The sequence below is a fragment of the Rhinopithecus roxellana genome, chromosome 21 (assembly GCF_007565055.1).
Source record: "Rhinopithecus roxellana isolate Shanxi Qingling chromosome 21, ASM756505v1, whole genome shotgun sequence".
NCBI lineage: Eukaryota > Metazoa > Chordata > Mammalia > Primates > Cercopithecidae > Rhinopithecus > Rhinopithecus roxellana.
In genome coordinates, this window is record NC_044569.1 from 8604455 (window position 1) to 8625823 (window position 21369).

Genomic DNA, 21369 nt, shown 5'->3' on the forward strand with positions numbered 1-21369 from the left:
TTCAAAAACGGGCGCACCTACTGCTTGGAAAATGCAGACGCAGGTGTAAAGCATAACGAAAACAAGTGGTTATCACCAAAGTGAGCAGAGTGGTTACTTCCGGGTGGAGAGACGGGGATACGATTGGGGAAGGGGGTTCTGTGGCACAGTTACACGGCTGTTCATTTTATTACCACAATATTCCTTATGACATGCATGTTTTATATATTCTTCTTTAAGAATTTTTGTAATTAAGAAAGAGATATTCCAGATGCCTTTGCTGGGCTCTCTGGGCAGCTCAGTCTTCGGCTCCCTCCTTCCTCCTGTGATAGCAGCAGGTGAATGGGCGGGGCCATCTGCAACGCATCACTTGCAGAACACGGACAGGCACATCTCAGAGCACACACATTTTAACAGCACAGGCTCTATTCCTCCTCGTTATCTCACATAAGGAAAACGCTGTGTGCATTTAACACTTGCCATGATGTTCACTGATGTTCACTGGCTTTAGTGCTTTTAGTATTTGGAATAAATTAGATTTTTAGGGTACAGCATTTCAAATTCTGTTCTTTGGTTTGTATAATTTCTAAGAAACTTCCCTACTCAATTGTGGCTCACTATCAAGACTGGAATGAGTTGTGGAGTCACATGTAAGAGATGAAAGCAATTTAATTTATTACTCGTAGTAAAAAGTATTTATTTCCAAATGTATTTTTAATCTGCTAAAAACCACAACTTTATCCAAAAATGTAAAATAACTGAGGAGATGGCTAGTGGTGTTTCTAACTTGACTGTGTACACTGTGGAAGTACAGGCCTGCCCTGGTTTCCAGCTCTAGATTGCACAGGAAATTGCATGAATCATGCACTTACTCAAGACACTAGACCGGCTCCCATAGCCTCCTTGGAGGATGGCCAATAGGTTTGATCTCTTTAATTGGCAGTGACTACCTGAGGCATTGCATTAAGGAGGAGCCTGGGGCCACAACAGGCTCAGAAGAAAACAGTGTTCTGACTGCCCGGCAATGGGGAAGCTGAGGCAGGAGCCATCCTGGTCAGCACATCAAGCCCACCCACTCTGCATGCTTTTGAGATCCACACCATCCAGCCGTCTTTCCCTCCATTCCCCAGGGCAGGCGCAGGGTAGATATTCTTCATGGCCCCTCCCTGCCAACACGTGCCAAGCTCACTCCTACCTCCAGGCCTTTGTCCCAGATCTTCCCCCTTCCTAGAATTTCCTCCTCCAACACATCCGTAACTGCCTGTGGCACATGCCCCACCTGGGACACATGTTGTCCCATGTCTTTCCTAGTCACAACAGATGATTCTGACCTCTCCCTTTCCTGAACTCCTCTGTCCTTTCTGGACTGCATCAGACCAACTGGAACTTTATTAAATACAGTCTTATATCACTCCTCAGATATTTCCCCACCCCCTTTCTTGGCTGCCCAAATAGAAGTAAACATTAATAGCTCAAAGGAAAAGACTGTCTCTTTTCTGTTCTCACAGCACTTTGCCACCACAAAAGAACCACCAAAACGTATTTGCCAATCGAATGACTGAGAGCTGACAGGACTAATGTCCTTCCTGCTACCCTACCCTGTTTTCACTTCTAACACCAGATGCCCTTTTTCTTGGTGTACAACCTCTACTGCAGTAAGGAATTCTGGACTCCCTGGCAGCAGTCCCACCCATTCCTCCCAGTGTTTCTGTAACAGGCACCGGAGTGCTTCCGTAAGATCTTAGAGACCATGATTCCATCCTTCAGAAGAGACAAGAGTGCACAAGAACTGCCCCTGAGCACCTCCTGGGTTGTATTTATGGGGAGGGTAGGAGGAATCTTGGGCAGGGGCAGCCAGTGACAGCAAAGTCATCTCAAGGTCTTCCCACCACCTCTGAGAAGAAGGTTCTCCCACTTCCCAACCCAGCCCCCATCGTCACTATTGTTGGGTAACTTCCCACTGCTACCACTTGTAAAATAAACTAGGTCTGAGGGGTTTTCTCCCGTCAGCACTTCCCCATCCCTCCCTCATCCTTCTGATTCATTCGTGGCCCTAAATATACCAGTGAGAGGTGGAATTCCAAGGAAATGCCAACAGGAGACCCCTGAGCCTGAAAAGCAGTTCCATTAGAAGCCATGAAATGAAGGCCAATGTCCAAAAATGGCCAGGAAAGCCTGAAAGAGTTTCAAATTGGGAAGAGTCAAAGGGGATTTATGTAGAGCCAAGAATTCAAAATCAAGAAAACAAGATCAAGCAGAAGAAATGTAGACCTAGAACCTGCTATGCAGAATGGATGGGGTTGGAGTAATTTCTCCCAAGAAACGACTTATTATGGCAGCTATAGGTCAAGGCTGCCCGTGCTTGTCAGAGGAAATATGGGGAAGTGATTCTTGCTTAAGGGCCAGGGTGGGATAGGATATGTACTTCTTCCTCTGACCTTCCCTCCTTCGTGCAGGATTCTGGCCACATGGCCCTAAAGCAGATGGTTCCTGAAATACCTGCAGGTCCTCTCACAGAGCCAAAGCCAGGTGACCTTAACCCCTTACCCAAGCCAAAGGCAACCAAGCACAGGCTGGATATAAGGGAGCGGAACCATCCAGAATAGGGACCACACATTACTCCAGTTTCACAATAATTTTGAGTAGAGGAAGATTTTGTTTAGGGTTGTTCAAAACAGGAAAATCTTTCACCAAGATCAGGAACCTAGAAAAATATCCAAGCTAAACAGGGGAGACTCATATTAATTTGCACCCAATCACATCTCTTCTCCTGGTGATTATGAGTGTGGGGTGTGAAGGGGTCGGGGCAGAGAGGCCTTGGAAATGCTTTGGAAGAGATTAAAGATGCAGGGCCAATGGTGTCAGTTTGGTGTTTTGTGTGTGTGTGTGTTTTAAATAATTTCAACTTTTTTGTTTGTTTGTTTGTATTTTGAGACAGTCTCACTCTGTCACCCAGGCTGGAGTGCAGTGGTGCGGTCTCAGCTCACTGCAACCTCTGCCTCCTGGGTTCAAGCAATTCTTGTGCCTCAGCCTCCTAAGTAGCTGGGATTACAGGCACGCACCATCACACCCAGCTAATTTTTGTATTTTTTGTAGAGACGAGGCTTTGCCATGTTGGCCAGTCTGGTCTTGAACTCCCAACTTCAGGTGAGCTGCCCACCTCAGCTTCCCAAGGTGTTGGGATTACAGGTGTGAGCCACCCTGCGCAACCAATATTTTCAACTTTCATTTTAGATTCAGGGGGGTACACGCGCAGGTTTGTTACACGGGTATGCAGAGTGACACTGAAGTTTGGGGTACAATTGATTCTGTCACCCATGTACTGAGCACAAGAGGAAGTCTTGTAACTGCCCCCCACTCCTTCCTGCCTCTGAACCCCCAGTGTCTGTTCCCATCTTTATGTCCATGAGTACCCAATGTTTACTTCCCCTTGTAAGGGAGAACATGCAGTATGTGATTTTCTGTTCTTGGATTAATTTGCTTAGGATAATGGGTGCCACTTTTGAATCCTGAAAGATGATGAGTCATTGTTTTCATTCTCCAGGAGGCCTGAAGGGCAAGAGAGAAGCCCAGACAGTGCAGCCTGCAGTTAGAGACCTGGGCAGATGCCCGGATAGATTCTGGGACTTCCTCATTCTTCTCTACCGTAAACTTCTACTGCCGAAAGCAATGCTTTTCCAAGAATGACCCTTGGACCACTTGTAAAATGATCACTTTTTAAAATGCACATATCCGGTCGGGCGCGGTGGCTCAAGCCTGTAATCCCAGCACTTTGGGAGGCCGAGACGGGCGGATCACGAGGTCAGGAGATCGAGACCATCCTGGCTAACACTGTGAAACCCCGTCTCTACTAAAAAATACAAAAAACTAGCCGGGCGAGGTGGCGGGCGCCTGTAGTCCCAGCTACTCGGGAGGCTGAGGCAGGAGAATGGCGTGAACCCGGGAGGTGGAGCTTGCAGTGAGCTGAGATCCGGCCACTGCACTCCAGCCTGGGCGACAGAGCGAGACTCCGTCTCAAAAAAATAAAAATAAAAAATAAAATAAAATAAAATAAAATAAAATGCACATATCCTTGCCTCCTTCTTCCTATTGAATCAGAATCTCTGGACCTGGTTCCTAGAACTGGAAATTTGAACAAGTGCACATGGTTTCTTAAATTCATGAAAGTTTTAAAACCACTGAGGCAAGGTTACAACCTATTTCTCTTTTTTCTCTTTGCAAGACTCAACTGCCCTGCTTTTTCCGCCAGACCCAGGAAAAGGCCATGCAGTCTCCTCTTAGGCTCCCCAGACTTTCTGAGACAAAGCTTTCTTTCTATTTAGACCCTAGGCCAATCTGCCCTCCTAGAATAGCAGAGACCTTGAATTAGCCCCATGCCATGTGCTACTTGTTCAGAAACTTGCTGCCAGCCCCAGCTCAGCATGCAGACTAGGTTCTCCTGCCATCTTGACCAGGCAAGTCAGCTGGTACCCCAGATCCTGTGGATTCAATCCATTTGAGGTTCTTATTTTCTTGCAACTCTGTCAGTCCCTTAAATGTCCCCAACTTTGCAAGCGTAACTGCAGCATCAGCAGATGGCAGAGGGAACAGAATGGCCTGCCCCACCAGGAACTGCACACTCTCCACCCCTGGGAGCAGCGACCACAACATTCACCGGGAGGGAGACGGGCAGCAGGAAGGACGGGGGGTTACACCCCCGAGCACCGACTCTGTGAAAGTCCAGGACAGTCTTCTCACATTCCACTTTGCTTTCATGCCTCAAATTCAGAGGGACCATACATTACTTCAGTTTCACAATAATTTGAGCAGAGGAAGATTTTATTTAGGGTTGTTCAAGATAGGAAAATCCCTCACCAAGATCAGGAACCTAGAAAAAAAATCCAAGCTAAAAATCCTGAGTGTACCTGACCAGATGCCTCTGAACGCCTTCCACTCTGGGAGTGGGGTGGACCTTTATACTGTCTTCTGGAACATGCAAGATGAAACACACTGAACAGGCATCTCTGCCAAGTACTTCTGCACTCAAATGCCTCAAGTGGGCTGAGCCAAGGTTGGAGGGCTAATTCCACTTCCATCCAGCACATTCTCAAAATATGCCAGGCAGAGCTTCTTCCAAGGATCGACAAGCTTACACAACCGAAGTGTGCTGGATGAGACCAGTTCCACCAACACACACACACCCCCCTACACACACGCACACCTATACACACATCTACACACACACACTCATACACACATACATGTACACACACATACACATCTACACACACACATCTACATACACACATATCTACACACACGTACATATCTACACACACACTCATACACACATACATCTGCACACACACTCTCACACACACACATACACAGACATCTACACCCACACATATCTACATACACACACACACATATCTACATACTGTCCTGCTACAACCCCCAGTGAAAAATCAAACACAGTTTTCTGGGAATTACAGGAGAGCCAAGTACTTTGGGATTAGAGTAAAAGAAGGTCAAGCTCTGAATCAGGTCTGGGGTTCAGAGGTTTGGCTAACTCCCCAGAAAGATTATATCAGCAGGCAGAATCTGGAGCAGCCAGATTGCTGACCAAGAACCGACTCCCCTGCCATAGAAACGTGTCAACAAGCTGGTGCCCACTAGGTTCCCAGGCCCTATCACTTACCGACTATTCCTGTCTCACAGGGGACAGACACTCTGGGCAGAGACCCAGGCAGCAGGCTTCCCTTTCCCTCTTTCCTAAATGGGAGTTTTTAATACAGTTACCCTGTTTATCTTTTGTACCTTAGGTGTGCTGGAGATGGTTCGTGTAATCATTGGGCCCAGGGTGCTTATAAAACTTTTGTCAAATACATTCCCCTTTGCAATTTTTGCCATATGTATATAATATATATAATGCATATATATTACACATACCCTCACCTCACTGTTCTAATATTTATTATTTTTATCTAAATCAACTTTTTGTTAATCAGATTTTTCACTGAGATAACCATAGATTCATTTACATGCAGTTGTAAGAAACAGTACCAAGCGATTTCTCATACACTTTGCCCAGTTTCCCTAAATGGTCACATCTTGAAAAACTATGGTATAATATCACAAAGAGGACATTGTCATTGCTGCATTCTATCTTATTCAGATTTCTCCAGCTTTGCTTGTATGCACTTATGTATGTGAGTTAAGCTCTGTACAATTTTATCACCTGTGTAGGTTCCTGTGTCCACCACCACAGAGACACCAAGCAGTGCCGACGCCGCAGGGCCCCTTATGTTACTCCTTCAAATCCACGCCCACTTTCCTCCCCGTCCCCCACCCCTACTTCCCCTTACCATAGCCCCTGGCAATCAGTAATCTATCCTCTATTTCTAAAATGTTGTATAAATGGAACCATGCACTGTGAAACCTTTGGGACTGGCTGCATTCACTCAGCACGATTCCCCTGAAGATGCATTCGAGCTGCACGTATCAGCAGTTTGCGTCCTTTTAGTGCTGAGTAGTAGTCCACGGTATGGATGCACCACAGTGTGTTTAGCCATTTGTAGCTGAAGGACATCTGGGCTGATCCCAGTTTAGGACTATTACAAATAACGTGTCTATGAATATTCATGTGCAGGTTTTGTGTGAACATAAGTTTTCATTTCTCCAGGATAAATGCCCGAGAATGTGATTGCTAGGCCATATGGTAACTGCATGTTTAGTTTTATAAGAAACTGCCAAACTGTTTTCCAGAGTGGCTGTGCCATTTTGCATTCACACCAGCAATGTATGGATGACTCAGTTTTTCCATATCCTCACCAGCGTTAGGTGTTGTTGCTGATTTTTATTTTAGCCATTCTGATAGGTGTGATGATGATACTGAACGTCGTTTTACACCCTTCCTCGCCATCTTCCATTCTCTCCGGTGGAATGTCTGTTTATGTCTTTTGCCCATTTTAAAATTTTTTTCATATAAGTTTTGTGAGTTCTTTATACAGTCTACATACTAGTCCCTTATAGATACATAGTTTGCAAATATTTCCTCCTAGTCTGTAGCTTGTCTTTCATCCTCTTCACCCATCAATATTTCACAGAGCAAATATTTTTACGTTTTTAAATTTTAAGGGTGTCCAATTTATCAGTATTTCCTTATATGAATTGGGCTTTTACTAAGTCTAAGAACTCTGCCTAACCCTAGATCTTTACATTTATTTTCTTTTAGAAGTTTTTCTAAAAGTTTTAGGGGTTAACATTTTACATTAAAGCCTGTGATTCATTTTAGACTAATTTTATGTAAGTTTGAGGTTTGTTTTTGTTTTGCCTATTGATGACTGATTATACTATTTGTTGAAAAGGTCATCGGTTGAATTGCTTCTTCTGTTGAACTACCTTTGTATCTTTGTCAAAAAATCAAATTAGCACATTTGTGTAGATTTATTTCTGGGTTCTCTATTCTGTTCCATTGATCTATGCATCCATCTCACTGCCAATACCACACGGTCTCGATTACTGTAGCTATATAGTAAGCCTTCATATAGAACAGAGTGATTCTTTCCATTATATCCTTCTTTGTCAGTATTGTTTTAGCTATTTAGTGTCTGCGATTTTCCATTAAATTTTAGAATAGGCTTATTTATGTTTACAAAAAACCTTGCTAAGATTTGACAGAAACTTCATTTAAACCTATAACTCAATTTGAAGAGAATGAACATCTTTACTATGTTGAGAATTTCAATTCATGAACATAATATGTCTCTCCATTTATTCAAGTCTTATTTGACTTCTTTTATCAACATTTTGTACTTTTCAGCATACAGCTCCTATATATGCTTTGTTAAATATATGCCTAAGCATTTCATTTTCTTTGGAGCAACTGTAAAGAATATCGTGTTTTAAATTTCAGTTTCTGCACATTTATTGTATTAATATATAGAAATCTGATTGATTTTTCCATGTTGCTTTTGTATCCCACAACTTTGCTGAACCCACTTAGTATTTTTAGAACTTTTTTGGTATATTTTTTGGGCTTTTCTGTGTAGATAATTGTGTCATGTGCATAAATCAACTTTTTTAATATTTTAAAATAAATTTTATATCACTGTCATAAACGTAACACTAGTGTCAACTATCATAAAGAGAATGTAATCCTAAAAATAAATATGATAAGGACAAAATATAATTAACTCTAGTTAGATACAGTTGTCTGCAGAGGGCCCTCAACCTTAGACTTTTTCTCTCTCTAAGGGAGAATAGCAAGTATAAAAATAGGTGTTAAAAACTTAGTGGCATCAGGCTCACTTGGAACATTCCCTAGGACAGACCATATACTAAGCCATAAAACAAGCCTCAGTAAATGTAAAATAATTAAAATCATACAAAGTATGTTTCAGATTACAATGGAATTAAATTAGAAATGATGAAAAGTCAAAATTTGGGAATTGCACAAATATGTGGAGATTAAACAATATGCTATTAAATAAATAACGGGTTAGAACACAAATTAGAAAATATTTTGAGATTAGTTAAAAACAACATATCAAAACCTATGAGATGCAGCTAGAGCAGTGCTTACAAGGAAATTTATAACTATAAATGCCTACATTCAAAAAGATCTCAAATAAATATGCTTACCTTTCTCCTTAGCGAACTAGAAAAAGAGGAATAAAGCAAATCCGAAGCAAACAGGAGGAAGGAAATAACAATTAGAGGATAAAGAAATGAAAGAGGGCCGGGCGTGGTGGCTGAAGCCTGTAATCCCAGCACTTTGGGAGGCCGAGACGGACAGATCACGAGGTCAGGAGATCGAGACCATCCTGGCTAACACAGTGAAACCCCGTCTCTACTAAAAAAATACAAAAAACCAGCCAGGCGAGGTGGCGGGCGCCTGTAGTCACAGCTACTCGGGAGGGTGAGGCAGGAAAATGGCGTAAACCCGGGAGGTAGAGCTTGCAGTGAGCTGAGATCCGGCCACTGCACTCCAGCCCGGGCAACAGAGCGAGACTCTGTCTCAAAAAAAAAAAAAAAAAAAAAAGAAATGAAAGAGAAAAACAATGAAAAGAAATAAACCAAAAACCAGTGGTTTTTTGAAAAGGTCAACAAAACTGACAAACTATTGGCTAGATTGAATGAGAAAAAGAGAGAGAAGTTTCAAACTTCTAAAATTAGGAATGGAAAAGGAGACATCACTACTGACCTTACACAAATTAGAAGGATTTTTTAATTGGTCATGGGATTAAGAAAAAAAGATTATAAGATAATACTATGAACTACACAGCAAATTAGATAACACTTAAAGAATTGACATCATACAAATTAGACAATTTGTGCATTAGTGAAACAATACCTGCAATTTAAAGATATAAAGTTTGTTTAAATTAATGAGTTTTAATATGAAACAAAAAACCTAATTGGTCATTTGGGAGGGTATTATAGAATCATTTCATTACTTTAAAACCTTCTAAATACAGAATATATCAAGCATTTTCCTTCCCTTTCATACTCTTCCATATACACTGTATCTCAGTATAATTAAATATTGTAGTTTATTTGAGGAAGTTTCTCTATAGATGCACTGCATGTAACAAATGAAGAAGGAAAGACAGAATTTGAATGTCACCACTTTGCTAACCATAATCACTTAGTAGATTATCAACAGTTAGATTCTGACCAAGTCTAAATCTAACTATTTATTTATTTATTTATTTATTTATTTATTTATTTTTTGAGACGGAGTCTCGCTCTGTCACCCAGGCTGGAGTGCTGTGGCCGGATCTCAGCTCACTGCAAGCTCCGCCTCCCGGGTTCATGCCATTCTCCTGCCTCAGCCTCCCAGGTAGCTGGGACTACAGGCGCCCGCCACCTCGCCTGGCTAGTTTTTTGTAGCTTTTAGTAGAGACGGAGTTTCACCGTGTTAGCCAGGATGGTCTCAATCTCCTGACCTCGTGATCTGCCCGCCTCGGCCTCCCAAAGTGCTGGGATTACAGGCTTGAGCCACTGCCCCTGGCCTAAATCTAACAATTTATTTAAAGGGCATAGGGGAACAAGTTAAATAACACCGTTAGGAGACAATAAGGAAAATCCAGACTTCATAAAGCTCTGTAGGAGAAATGAATCTGTTTCTTCAACAAATCAATTTCAAAGGGAAAAAAGGCAGGGTAGGGGTAACCCATGGACTAAAAGATTGACATGTAACTGCAATTCATTGCAATGTATAGACTCCATTTTTCTGGATTCAAACAAAGTGCATTTTAACACTGTATAGTTGCTATTAAGGAACCATTTAATTTTTTACATGTTATCATATAGTATTGTCATGTGTTTTAAAAGACAATACTTATCTTTCAAAGAATAAATCTAATATAAAATTTTAAAAAAGAATTGACATCATGGAGACCAAGTTGATGTAGAGAAACAAAAAGAAATGACATAAATCCTTCACAAACTCTTCTAGAAAACAGAGGAGGTGGGAACACTTACCAACTCATTCTATAGGACTGTTATTGCCCTGATACCAATGCTAGACAAAGATATTGTAAGAAATGGAAACTACAGACTAATACCCTTTAAGAATATAGACATAAAAATCCTTAACAAAACACTAGCAAACTAAACCCAGCAATGTATAAAAAGGATGATGCATCATGACCAAGTGAGATTTATCCCAGGAATGCAAGACTAGTTTAACATCCAAAAATCAATTAACATATAATTACATATGCAAAAATTGTTTTGGAAAAAATCCAACATTCGATCATGACAAAAAACCTTCAACAAACTAGGAACAGAAGGAAACTTCTTCAACAGAATAAAAAGGTTATATGTAAAACCAGTTAGTGTGATACTTACTGGAGAAAGACTAAATGCTTTATCCCTAAGATCAGGAAGAAACAAGAATGTACACTCTCATTACTTTTATTCCAGATTGTTTTAGAGATTCCAGCCAGAGAAATTGGTCAAGAAAAAGAACTAAAAGGCACCCATATCGGAAAGAAAGAAGTAAAATAGTCTTTATTCCCAGATAATATAATCTCATATATAGATAACTCCAGATAATTTACTAAAAAACAACTAAAATTAATAAATGAGTTCAGGAAAGTTATAGGATACAAGATAAACACACAAAAGTCAATTGTATTTCTACACACTAACAAAAAGCAATGCCATAAATAAGAAAACAATCCCATTCACAATACCATCAAAAAAAATCAAATACTTAAGAATAAATAAAATAAATGCAAGACTTGTAAACTGAAAGCTATAAAATGTTGCCAAAAGGAATTAAAGAAGACGTAATAAAATGAAAAGACATTTCACATTGATGGATGGGAAGACTTAAAATTGTTAAGATGGGATTAACACCTGAATTGGTCTAAAGACTCAACACAATTTCTATTAAAATCAAAGTTGCCTTTTGTTTTTCAGAAATTAAGAAATAGATCCTAAAATTCATATGAAAATGTTAAGGGTCCAGAATAGTCAAACAATCTTGAAAAAGAAAACAAAGTTGAAGGACTCACAATTTTTAATTTCAAACTTACTACAAAGCTACAGCAATCAAAATAGTATAACACTAGTGTCAGGACAGACATGTAGATCAACTAATAAAGTTAAGAGTATAAAAATAAGACCACATTTATGGTTGACTAGTTTTAGACAAAAGTACCCCAAAAGATTCAATGGGAAAGAAACCATCTCTTCAACAACTGGTGTGGGGGTAATGAGATACCCACATAAAAAAAGATTAATTTGGACCCCTATCTTACATTATATACAAAAAGTAACTCAAAATGGATGACAGACCTAAATGTAAGCACTAAGAAAACATTAATAAATATTTGTGATGTCCAATTAGCCAATCACTTGTAAACAAGAGATAAAAGAAAAACATGATAAGCTGGACATAAACTTTTGCACACAGTAAAAATTGTGAAAAGACAATCCACAGAATGAGAGGAAATATTTGCAGATTATATGTTTGATAAGAGACTTTTATTCAGAGTACATAAAGAACCCTTACAACTCAATAATAAAAAGACAATCCAACTAAAAATTAGGCAAAGGGTTTGAGGAGACATTTCTCCAAAGAAGATATACAAATGGCCAAAAAACATATGAAAAGATATTTACTATAACATTACAAGTCATTAGGAAAACCACAATGACACAGTCGCACACCCACTGGGATGCCTATAATCAAAAAGGCAGTAAATGTTGGTGCGGATATGGATATCTTGCAGTTACTTTGGAAAACAGTTTTTGAGTTCCTAAAAGTATTAAAAAGAGTTATCATATGACACAGAAATGCCACTCCTAGGGATATATCCTAGAGAGATGAAAACATACATCCACACAAAATTTGTACATGATTGTTCATAGGAACATTTTTCATAATAGGAAAAAAGTAGAAGCAATTCAAATGTTAATGTGTAAATGAATAAATAAAATGTGGTATACCCATACAGTGAAATAATATTCAGTCATAAAAATGAATCCATCACTGACACATGCTTAACTGAAAGAAGGTGGTCACAAAAGACCACATATTGTACGATTCCATTTATGCAAAAAAGCCGGGCGCGGTGGCTCAAGCCTGTAATCCCAGCACTTTGGGAGGCCGAGACGGGCAGATCACGAGGTCAGGAGATCGAGACCATCCTGGCTAACACGGTGAAACCCCGTCTCTACTAAAAAATACAAAAAACTAGCCGGGCGAGGTGGCGGCGCCTGTAGTCCCAGCTACTCGGGAGGCTGAGGCAGGAGAATGGCGGGAACCCGGGAGACGGAGCTTGCAGTGAGCTGAGATCCGGCCACTGCACTCCAGCCTGGGGGCAGAGCGAGACTCTGTCTCAAAAAAAAAAAAAAAAAAAAAAAAAGAGAAAAAAACGAAACCATTTATGCAAAATGTCCAGAAAAAGCAAATTTAGAGGAACAGAAAGGTAGATCAGTGATTACCAGGGCTGGAAGGAGGTGGAAATTGAGAGTGAGTATAAATGGGCATGACATTCTTCACAGAGTGACGGAAATGTTCTAAAATTAGATATGAGGTGACTGTACAACTCTAAAAATACACTAACAGTCATTGAACTGTACACTTAAAACAGGTGATTGTGATGTTTTGTAATTTACCTCAATACAACATATTAAATGTCTAAAAATTAAAAATGAATTAGTGTACAACTAGTCTTTCTCACTGACCTAATCAGAGTTTTAAAGGCAGTCAGCTTCTTGTTGCCTGATTCAATAACACGTACCATCTAAAATAACTGTGTATGACAAAAGATATACATGCCACACTTTAAAACACAATTGCAGGATCTCGAGGAGCCACATTCACACCTCACTGAGGCCAAACAAGAGGAGAAAAGATATTACCGGGGAGGCTGGAAGCATGGGACAGTGGCCCCATGACACCACCACTACAGGGAGCAGCCGGATGGCCCTGCATTTTCTCCCATGGGATAGAAAGGCTGTAAGTTAATTCACGGTTGGAAGTGAGATGAATAGATTATGTTAGCTGGGGCACATTGAAAATTGCACATATAAGAATCAGCTGAACACAAATCAGAATGCTCATCAAGAAGAATGCTGTACCTGTGCATAAAAGGCGAATTCCACCCTGAAACACAGCATATCTTGGGTGCTGGTAGCCACATCTATATGTCACAGATAAGTTTTGTCTGGCCAGGCGACACTTTTCTAGGAGCTGTCCCTCTTCAAGACCACCTGCCTTCCCATTTTCATAGTAATGTCGGGAAATACCATCTCGTACCACCAATCCCCTCCTGGCCACACACGCCTGTTAATGCTGGGAGTTCCTCCCTGGCATTTTAGACTGGAAACTAAGACAATGCCAGGCCAGCATCTCTCCAGAGACTAACTCTGAATATGTCAAATGCCAGAGCTGAGGGCAGTTCTGTTTTTACCATGTGGATACCAGTACCTTCCAATAAATTCCCCTTTCTCCTGAATTTCAATTGTGTTTCAGCTCCACGTAACCAAGAATCCTAACTGATACTATGCAAGTTTAAATCGTTCTCTGCTTAAATTCTATCCATCAGCATTCCCACGATACATAAAACTTGGTTCCACTCAAAGGTGCACATTAGTCCCATAATTAGGGGGTTTTAGGGCACCTTCTCTCAGCAAAGGTTGTCTCTACCCACCCACCCCACCCTTCTCATGACCAAGGTTAAGGTCATTCCGCTGGGAACACTAGACAAGCAAGCTGTTTGAAGATTACAGTAAAGGAAGTAGATATCTGAACTAAGTCTGGGAAGTTAGAAGTCCTGTCCAAATCCCAGAAAAAAAAACTATTAAGTGGTGTTTATGGCTGTTATTATAAACCAACCAGATGCAAGGTGATACAAACTTTTGAAATCCCAAAGAAACAGAACAATGTGTTAAATGCTATGTTAAGAGCTTTTGCAAGATCCATTTCCATCCACTATTTATTTCGCTTCGGTTTAATCACATTTTGACTAGCAAAACCAGAAACATGATGTAGTTGTCTTTATGAAAATCAGCTACTAGAATTCCTGAGAATTAAATTAAACAAGAGAATGGAGATACCACAAATTCACTACTTCCTTTTTTAAATAATGTATTTATTTAGTAAAATAGCTAGCTTACCAGGCTAGGCAAAGCTATCATCAAATCTCTAATTCATGTGTACTGGATCCTCACAACCCCCTTCCAGATACGGGAAGTTCAATAACCCAGTACCACTGGGGGAAGTCAAGGTCCTCACATACAATGTGTCTGATTTAAGAACAAAATAGTGAGATTACGTACTTGACTATATTCTTAAGGTAAAATCTAGAACTAAAACAAACAGGTATGCCATGAAAAATTTTAAGAATTCTAATGGTCATTACGGTAGGGATGACCATTACCATAGTGTTACTAAAATTGTGCTAGTAGTCCTAATGATAATAAAAATGGAAAAAGTAACAACAGAAATAATAAAACCGTTTAGCCCAAAGATATGTAGAGTCAGGGATGTAACTGTGCTATGTACAGGAATTATAATTTTAGCATTTATCATCGTGTGGTACACCAGATTTGCATTTCCCTATCATTTTCCCTTATTTCTTCTCTGGTTGAATCAATGCCACATTGACTACCACAAGTGAAAGGTCATTAATTATTCCACTGAGGGCGGACATAACGGAGGCCTGACACCTTTGTACACTCAGGGATGACATTCAGGGATGGAGGATAATATCTACACAAAAGAGATTTAAATGCATCTTACCTAATATCTGAGAGGTCGCACTTGTTTCCAGCGATGGCCATGACAATGTTTTCCGGACCATGTTCTTTCAGCTCCTTGACCCATTTCTTCAAGGTATGAAACGAATCCTAAACCAACAGGATACATAAATCATTAGAAAAACCCCTCAATATAATATTTCAACCAAGCAGAAATACAAGCCCAGTACAATTTAATGGAGAAAAATATTTTTAGGAGAGTCATGCAGATTAACATACTACCTCTGTCGAGGCACAGAAGTTAATGTTAGCTGAAATACACTTAAATAGACCATGTAAAGTTTTCTAAAATTAAAACTTGATCTAGTTAAGAAAATCATATCAGTGATTTTTCTCCTACAAATAACGTTAATTTAAAATGATAGCCTGGACTCTGCATGAATAAGAATAACAGGACTAAGTAAATGCTCATGCTTACACCAAGAAAGAATCATCTATCTTTAGAGTCCTGTCTTCCTGTCGGCCCTTCACTCACAATTGTCCTCTAGAAAACAGGTCAAAGGCAACACACCACATTTAGGTAGAAGTGGTCAGGAACTCGTGGAAGGTAACAGTGATGGGTCATTAAACTGATAGTCTTATGTGCTGAGTCAACACTCCAGAGAAAAAAAGTAAATAATTCAACTTGCAGGAGTGGGAAAAAATGTCATCAAACTACTGCAGTTATTTGTTGATGGAAGTCTAAAACCTTCAACATTATAACTAAAAATATATTATATATACACAAACACACAGATTTACTTACACGCACACAAATGTTATGCTTGGCATTTTAAGTAAGTAGTATGATTGAAACACTAACAAAAATAAGTATTCTGTAATTATAAAGCATGCAGAGATTAAAAACGATTTTCCTTTTCTTTAAAAGCTGACATTCTGCAGAATAGTACTACCAGGCATGACTTTGCCTCTACAGTCAATTTTAAGAATGAATGGTCATTGTTGTTTAATTTAGCAGACAAATATGGAATGCTTTGTTACATATACATGAAATAAACTCAATATATAGTGGCACACTACTGGCAAGACGCAAGCAGTGACGTCTTTGCTTCAGTCTCTCTAAGTGAGAGAACCACCATAAATGACATCTAAATTCTGAAGGAGACATTCTTACCTGCTTGGTAATATCATACACGATAACAGCTGCAGCTGAGCCTCGATAGTACATGGGAGCCAATGAATGAAACTGTTTAAGAACAATGAACAGTTTTAGGCCAAAGTGAACAGACTTTATTCAATCCCAAATTAAACATAAAAGTTTTATCCTCCATCATTCCATAGGATCTCTACATTCCTTCCCCATCTAATTTTTCCAGGGTTCATGTTATTCTTTATTTTATTTTATTTTTTTGAGATGGAGTTTCACTCTTGTCACTCAGACTAGAGTGCAATGGCATAACCTTGGCTCACTGCAACCTCCACCTCCTGGGTTCAAGCGATTCTTGTGCCTTGACCTCCCGAGTAGCCAGGATTGCAGGCACGCACCACCACACCTGGATCATTTTTCTATTTCTATTAGAGACAGAGTTTCATCATGCTGGCCAGGCTGGTCTCAAACTCCCGACCTCAGGTGATCCACCTGCCTCGGCCTCCCAAAGTGCTGGTATTACAGGTGTGAGCCACTACGCCCAGCCCCAGGGTTCATATTAAATAAGAAATTTTCCTCCTCATCAACACATATATATACTTGTGGCTTACTGACCATGAAATCTACTCTTGGGTAAAAGCCAAAAACAAATTTTATTTTATTTTATTTATTTCTTTCTTTTTTTGAGACGGAGTCTCGCTCTGTCGCCCGGGCTGGAGTGCAGTGGCCAGATCTCAGCTCACTGCAAGCTCCGCCTCCCGGGTTTACGCCATTCTCCTGCCTCAGCCTCCGGAGTAGCTGGGACTACAGGCGCCCGCCACCTTGCCCGGCTAGATTTTTTGTATTTTTTTTTTAGTAGAGACGGGGTTTCACCGTGTTAGCCAGGATGGTCTCGATCTCCTGACCTCGTGATCCACCCATCTCGGCCTCCCAAAGTGCTGGGATTACAGGCTTGAGCCACCGCGCCCGGCCACAAATTTTATTTTAAATGTTACCATCTTGTGAATTTTCTTTTCTCTGCTGCTCATCATTTCTCTAATATGACTGACCGACCCAGGGCAATCTCATTAGAATGATGCAGCAGTAAAGGAAAGAAGTATGGCAAGGAGAGGGAAAGGGAACACTGGCAAAGACCACAGGACCCTTGCTGAGCCGCTCATGAAGACCAGTCAGCAAGGGCAGCTTTGGCAGCAGCTGCCTCGGGTCTGGAGGGCTGCCACCTCTCCAGCACGGGGCTTCCTCACCTACCTAAGGTCCACAAGTGACAAGACAGCAGAGGAGCTCCATTCCAAAATGTTAACAAAGCAAGTGCTGCTGGTCACTAGCATCGTTCATCCCCGGACAGGAGAGCTCATTAGTCTCAGAATGCATACACTTTATGGATATTTTGGAGAAGGGTCCAGTCTTAATCTGCCTTTTTTTTTTTTTTTTTTTTTGAGACGGAGTCTCGCTCTGTGGCCCAGGCTGGAGTGCAGTGGCCAGATCTCAGCTCACTGCAAGCTCCGCCTCCTGGGTTCACGCCATTCTCCTGCCTCAGCCTCCCGAGTAGCTGGGACTACAGGCGCCCGCCACCTTGCCCAGCTAGCTTTTTGTAGTTTTTAGTAGAGACGGGGTTTCACCGTGTTAGCCAGGATGGTCTCGATCTCCTGACCTCGTGATCCGCCCGTCTCGGCCTCCCAAACTGCTAGGATTACAGGCTTGAGCCACCGCGCCCGGCCAATCTGCATTTTTTTTTTTAATTAAAAAGTATCCTGGAGGGGCCGAGTGTGGTGGTTCATGCCTGTAATCCTAACACTTGGGAGGCTGAGGCAGGCAGGATCACCTGAGGTCAGGAGTTTGAGACCAGCCTGGCCAATATGGTGAAACCCCGTCTCTACTAAAAATACAAAAATTAGCTGGGCGTGGCAGATGCCTGTAATCTCAGCTACTCGGGAGGTTGAGGCAGGAGGAACGCTAGAACCCGGGAGGCAGAGGTTGCAGTGAGCTAAGATTGTAAAACTGTACTCCAGCTTGGAAGACAGAGTGAGACTCAATCTCAAAAAAAAAGGTATCCTGGACGGGTTTCGAAAGTCAGTAAGAAAAAGATGGCTTAATAGAAAAATGGACAAAGATCTAGATATAGGTAAATCACAGAAGACATAAATTGCCAATAAATATTTTAAAACATGTTCAATTAGAATTGGAGGAACACCAATAAATAAGGAGACACTTATAAATTGTTACATCGTAAAAAGATGTGTGATGTTCAGAGTTGGTGTAGGTTTCAGAAGCGAGGCACACATACTCTATATGGAATGGGCTGAATATCTTCTTTCAAAGCAACGGTTGGCAACATAATCAAAAGTTGGAATGTGTGCCCCATTTGACCCAGCAATTCCACTTAGAGGAATATATACTGGAGTGACCACCACACACAGGAAGACACATCCTTGTGCTGTATACGGGAGCACACGGGAATTGACTCACGGTATAATGTTATGAACCGAATGTTTGTGTCTCCCCTAAAATCCATGTATTGAAACCCTAACTCCCAAAGTGGTGGTATTAGGAGGTGGGGCTTTTGGGAGGTCATTAGGATTAGATGAGGTCACTGATGGAATTAGTCCCTTATACGCAGAGAAGGAGACCAGATCTCTCTTCCCTCCCCGCCCTGCCCCTACGTGAGATACAGCAAGAAGGTATCTGCATACCAGAAAGGGGGCCCTCACAGGCACTATACATGCCGGCACCTTGATCTTGGCCTTCCCAGCTCCCAAATGGTAAGAAATCAATGTGTGTTGTTTAAGCCACCCAGTCTATGTTATTTTGTGCACAGATTAATACATGTATGTATGTAATGATATTCTATAGCCATTAAAATGATGATTTTTATTTACAGGAAAAGATCTCTTTGACATACTGTTAGATGAAAAATAGTCTCAAAATAGCATATAATGTATCATTTACTATGTGCCTGATGTGTTATTATATGATAATATAATAGGGTACAATGTGTGTGGGGGCATGTCTCTGTGTGCAGGAATAACACGAGGTTCCTCTAAATCTTAACAGGTGGGATTTCCAGTGATTTTAAATTTTCCTTATAAGCATCTGTATAGCATAATGTTTTACAATGAGTTTTAAGTAATATGGTTTTTAAGTTTTGAACAAAGCAGCTGTTTTTATTGGGCAGCGGGGAGAGAGCAGGGAGGAAGGAGAAGTGGATCCTGAAGCTTTATTTGCAAGCAACAAAACCCTAACTCATTATTTTCTTTCCCACGATACTCATCATTGGATCAATACTTGCCAGATTGAAATGATGGTATTTGGAAATAATCTGAGTCCCCAGGTTTCCCTGTTACTGCACTGAGGAATGCCGGTGAGGCACTCACAAGAGGGTGGAATGGAAGTGGGCCAGCCTCCCTGCCTCCGGTCCCTCCATGCAGGTCTCCATCCTGAAGAGAAAGGACTCTGGAGCCTCCGCGGGTTTCAGAGAAGGGAGAAGGTTGGACGAAGCTCAGGGTGAACCAAGGAGTTCACAGCTGAACTGTCCGGTGGCCGAAGACGCAGAAGGGTGGGCTCCACCCACTGCCCCCATTCCAGAATGCACTTGGGGACAGAGACATTTGTCACATGCATGCCTTTCCATACTCACTGACTGCCCAACACTGTGTTTGGCATAATTATTAGGCATCCATAAATCTATTTTTAACCCACCATTTGGCAACCTACTCCTTACACTTAAAAAACAAAATCAGAATTCCTGCCCAAAGGGAGGAAAAAGTAAGAATTTTTTGAAACTTTCCTACTTTTCAAAGGGTAAGGACTGCAGATACAGTCTCTTTTTACCCCAATTATCCAAAATGCCCATTTTTTTCAAAATAGTCTCCGTATAAGAGTGGTTCACATAAACACACAAAGTAGCAGTCAATACAAACTTTATTTCCCAAAAGTAAAGACATTCATGGACTTAAGCTCAAAGAGGAACACACTGCGGGTGTCTTCTAAGACAGAGAGAGTTCATTTTAGGCTAAAACACCATGAACTGAATCTAAAACGGCCACTGGTGTGGAGGTCTCATGAATTATTGAAGAGATCTTGGTATATAAAGCATTACTCATTCTTTCCTTCCTCCAAATGGAATCACTTTGAAATAAATCTGTTGGTGAAGCCACTTAACTGACTTTATTGCTGGGGACTTGAGGGTTTTAATGAGTTAGAAGTTCACGTCTCAGTTCCAAAACCCAATAATGCATTGACCAAAGGGTGATCTTGGTGGAGGACAAAAACGATAAATCACTTCTAGTCTACAACGTATATGCTTTTCCCCCTTACAAATATAAAACAAAAGCACCACAATCAGCCTCAGTACTCAACATGACATAATTCAATTCCTGTGGGGTCAGAATTAAGACTGATGGAATGCTCACATAAAAAGATTCTTCTAGAAATAAAGTTCACAGTCACAGGAGGCTGATAAAGCTTTATTTTTACATCTTACCTTGAAAGGTTATTTGAAAATTAGCACAACAGATGCCAATTCAAAATCCCTTCTTCTCTGACTACACAACAAAACATCTAGAAGGACCAAATCAAAATGTTGAGAAAATTTTCAGATGTCATTCAATTATTTAGAAACAGCACAGGGAACTGTGAAAACCCAGTGTGTCTCCTCAAAAGAAATAGCTGTGTATGTCCTTAGTGTGTGTGATTATTTGTTTTCTAATTGCTGGAGGTCCCAATGGTGGGGGAGGAGGGAATGATCTTCTTCAAGCTCTCAGAGCTTCTCAGACTGCTCAGCTTTCACAGACGGACACTAACCCTGCCCCACCTCCAGCAGCTGGCAGAAGATAAATGAACATGACCTTTCTGGAAACCAGCTGGACAATGTGTTTCAAGAATCTTGCAAATGTTCAGATACTTTGATTTGACAATTCTGCCTCTTAAGGGAATAATCAGAGATGGTTACAAAGTAACCAGAATTCATTTGAGAATTATCAATGACACTGAAAAACTGTAATCAATCTCTATGTCTAACAATTAAGGAATGGACACACAAA

At 40.8% G+C, this 21369-nt stretch overlaps 1 protein-coding gene across 1 annotated transcript in view; it reads right to left on the reverse strand.

Annotated features, from left to right (window-relative positions):
- The window catches only part of RAB31 (RAB31, member RAS oncogene family), a 155019-nt gene that overhangs the window by 33438 nt on the left and 100212 nt on the right, over window positions 1-21369 (reverse strand). The window contains exons 4-5 of the mRNA XM_010373425.2: window positions 16358-16429; window positions 15227-15333 (exon numbers count right to left, since the gene is read on the reverse strand). Coding sequence (XP_010371727.1) covers window positions 15227-15333; window positions 16358-16429 — 179 coding nt within the window. The remainder of the gene's footprint in view (window positions 1-15226; window positions 15334-16357; window positions 16430-21369) is intronic.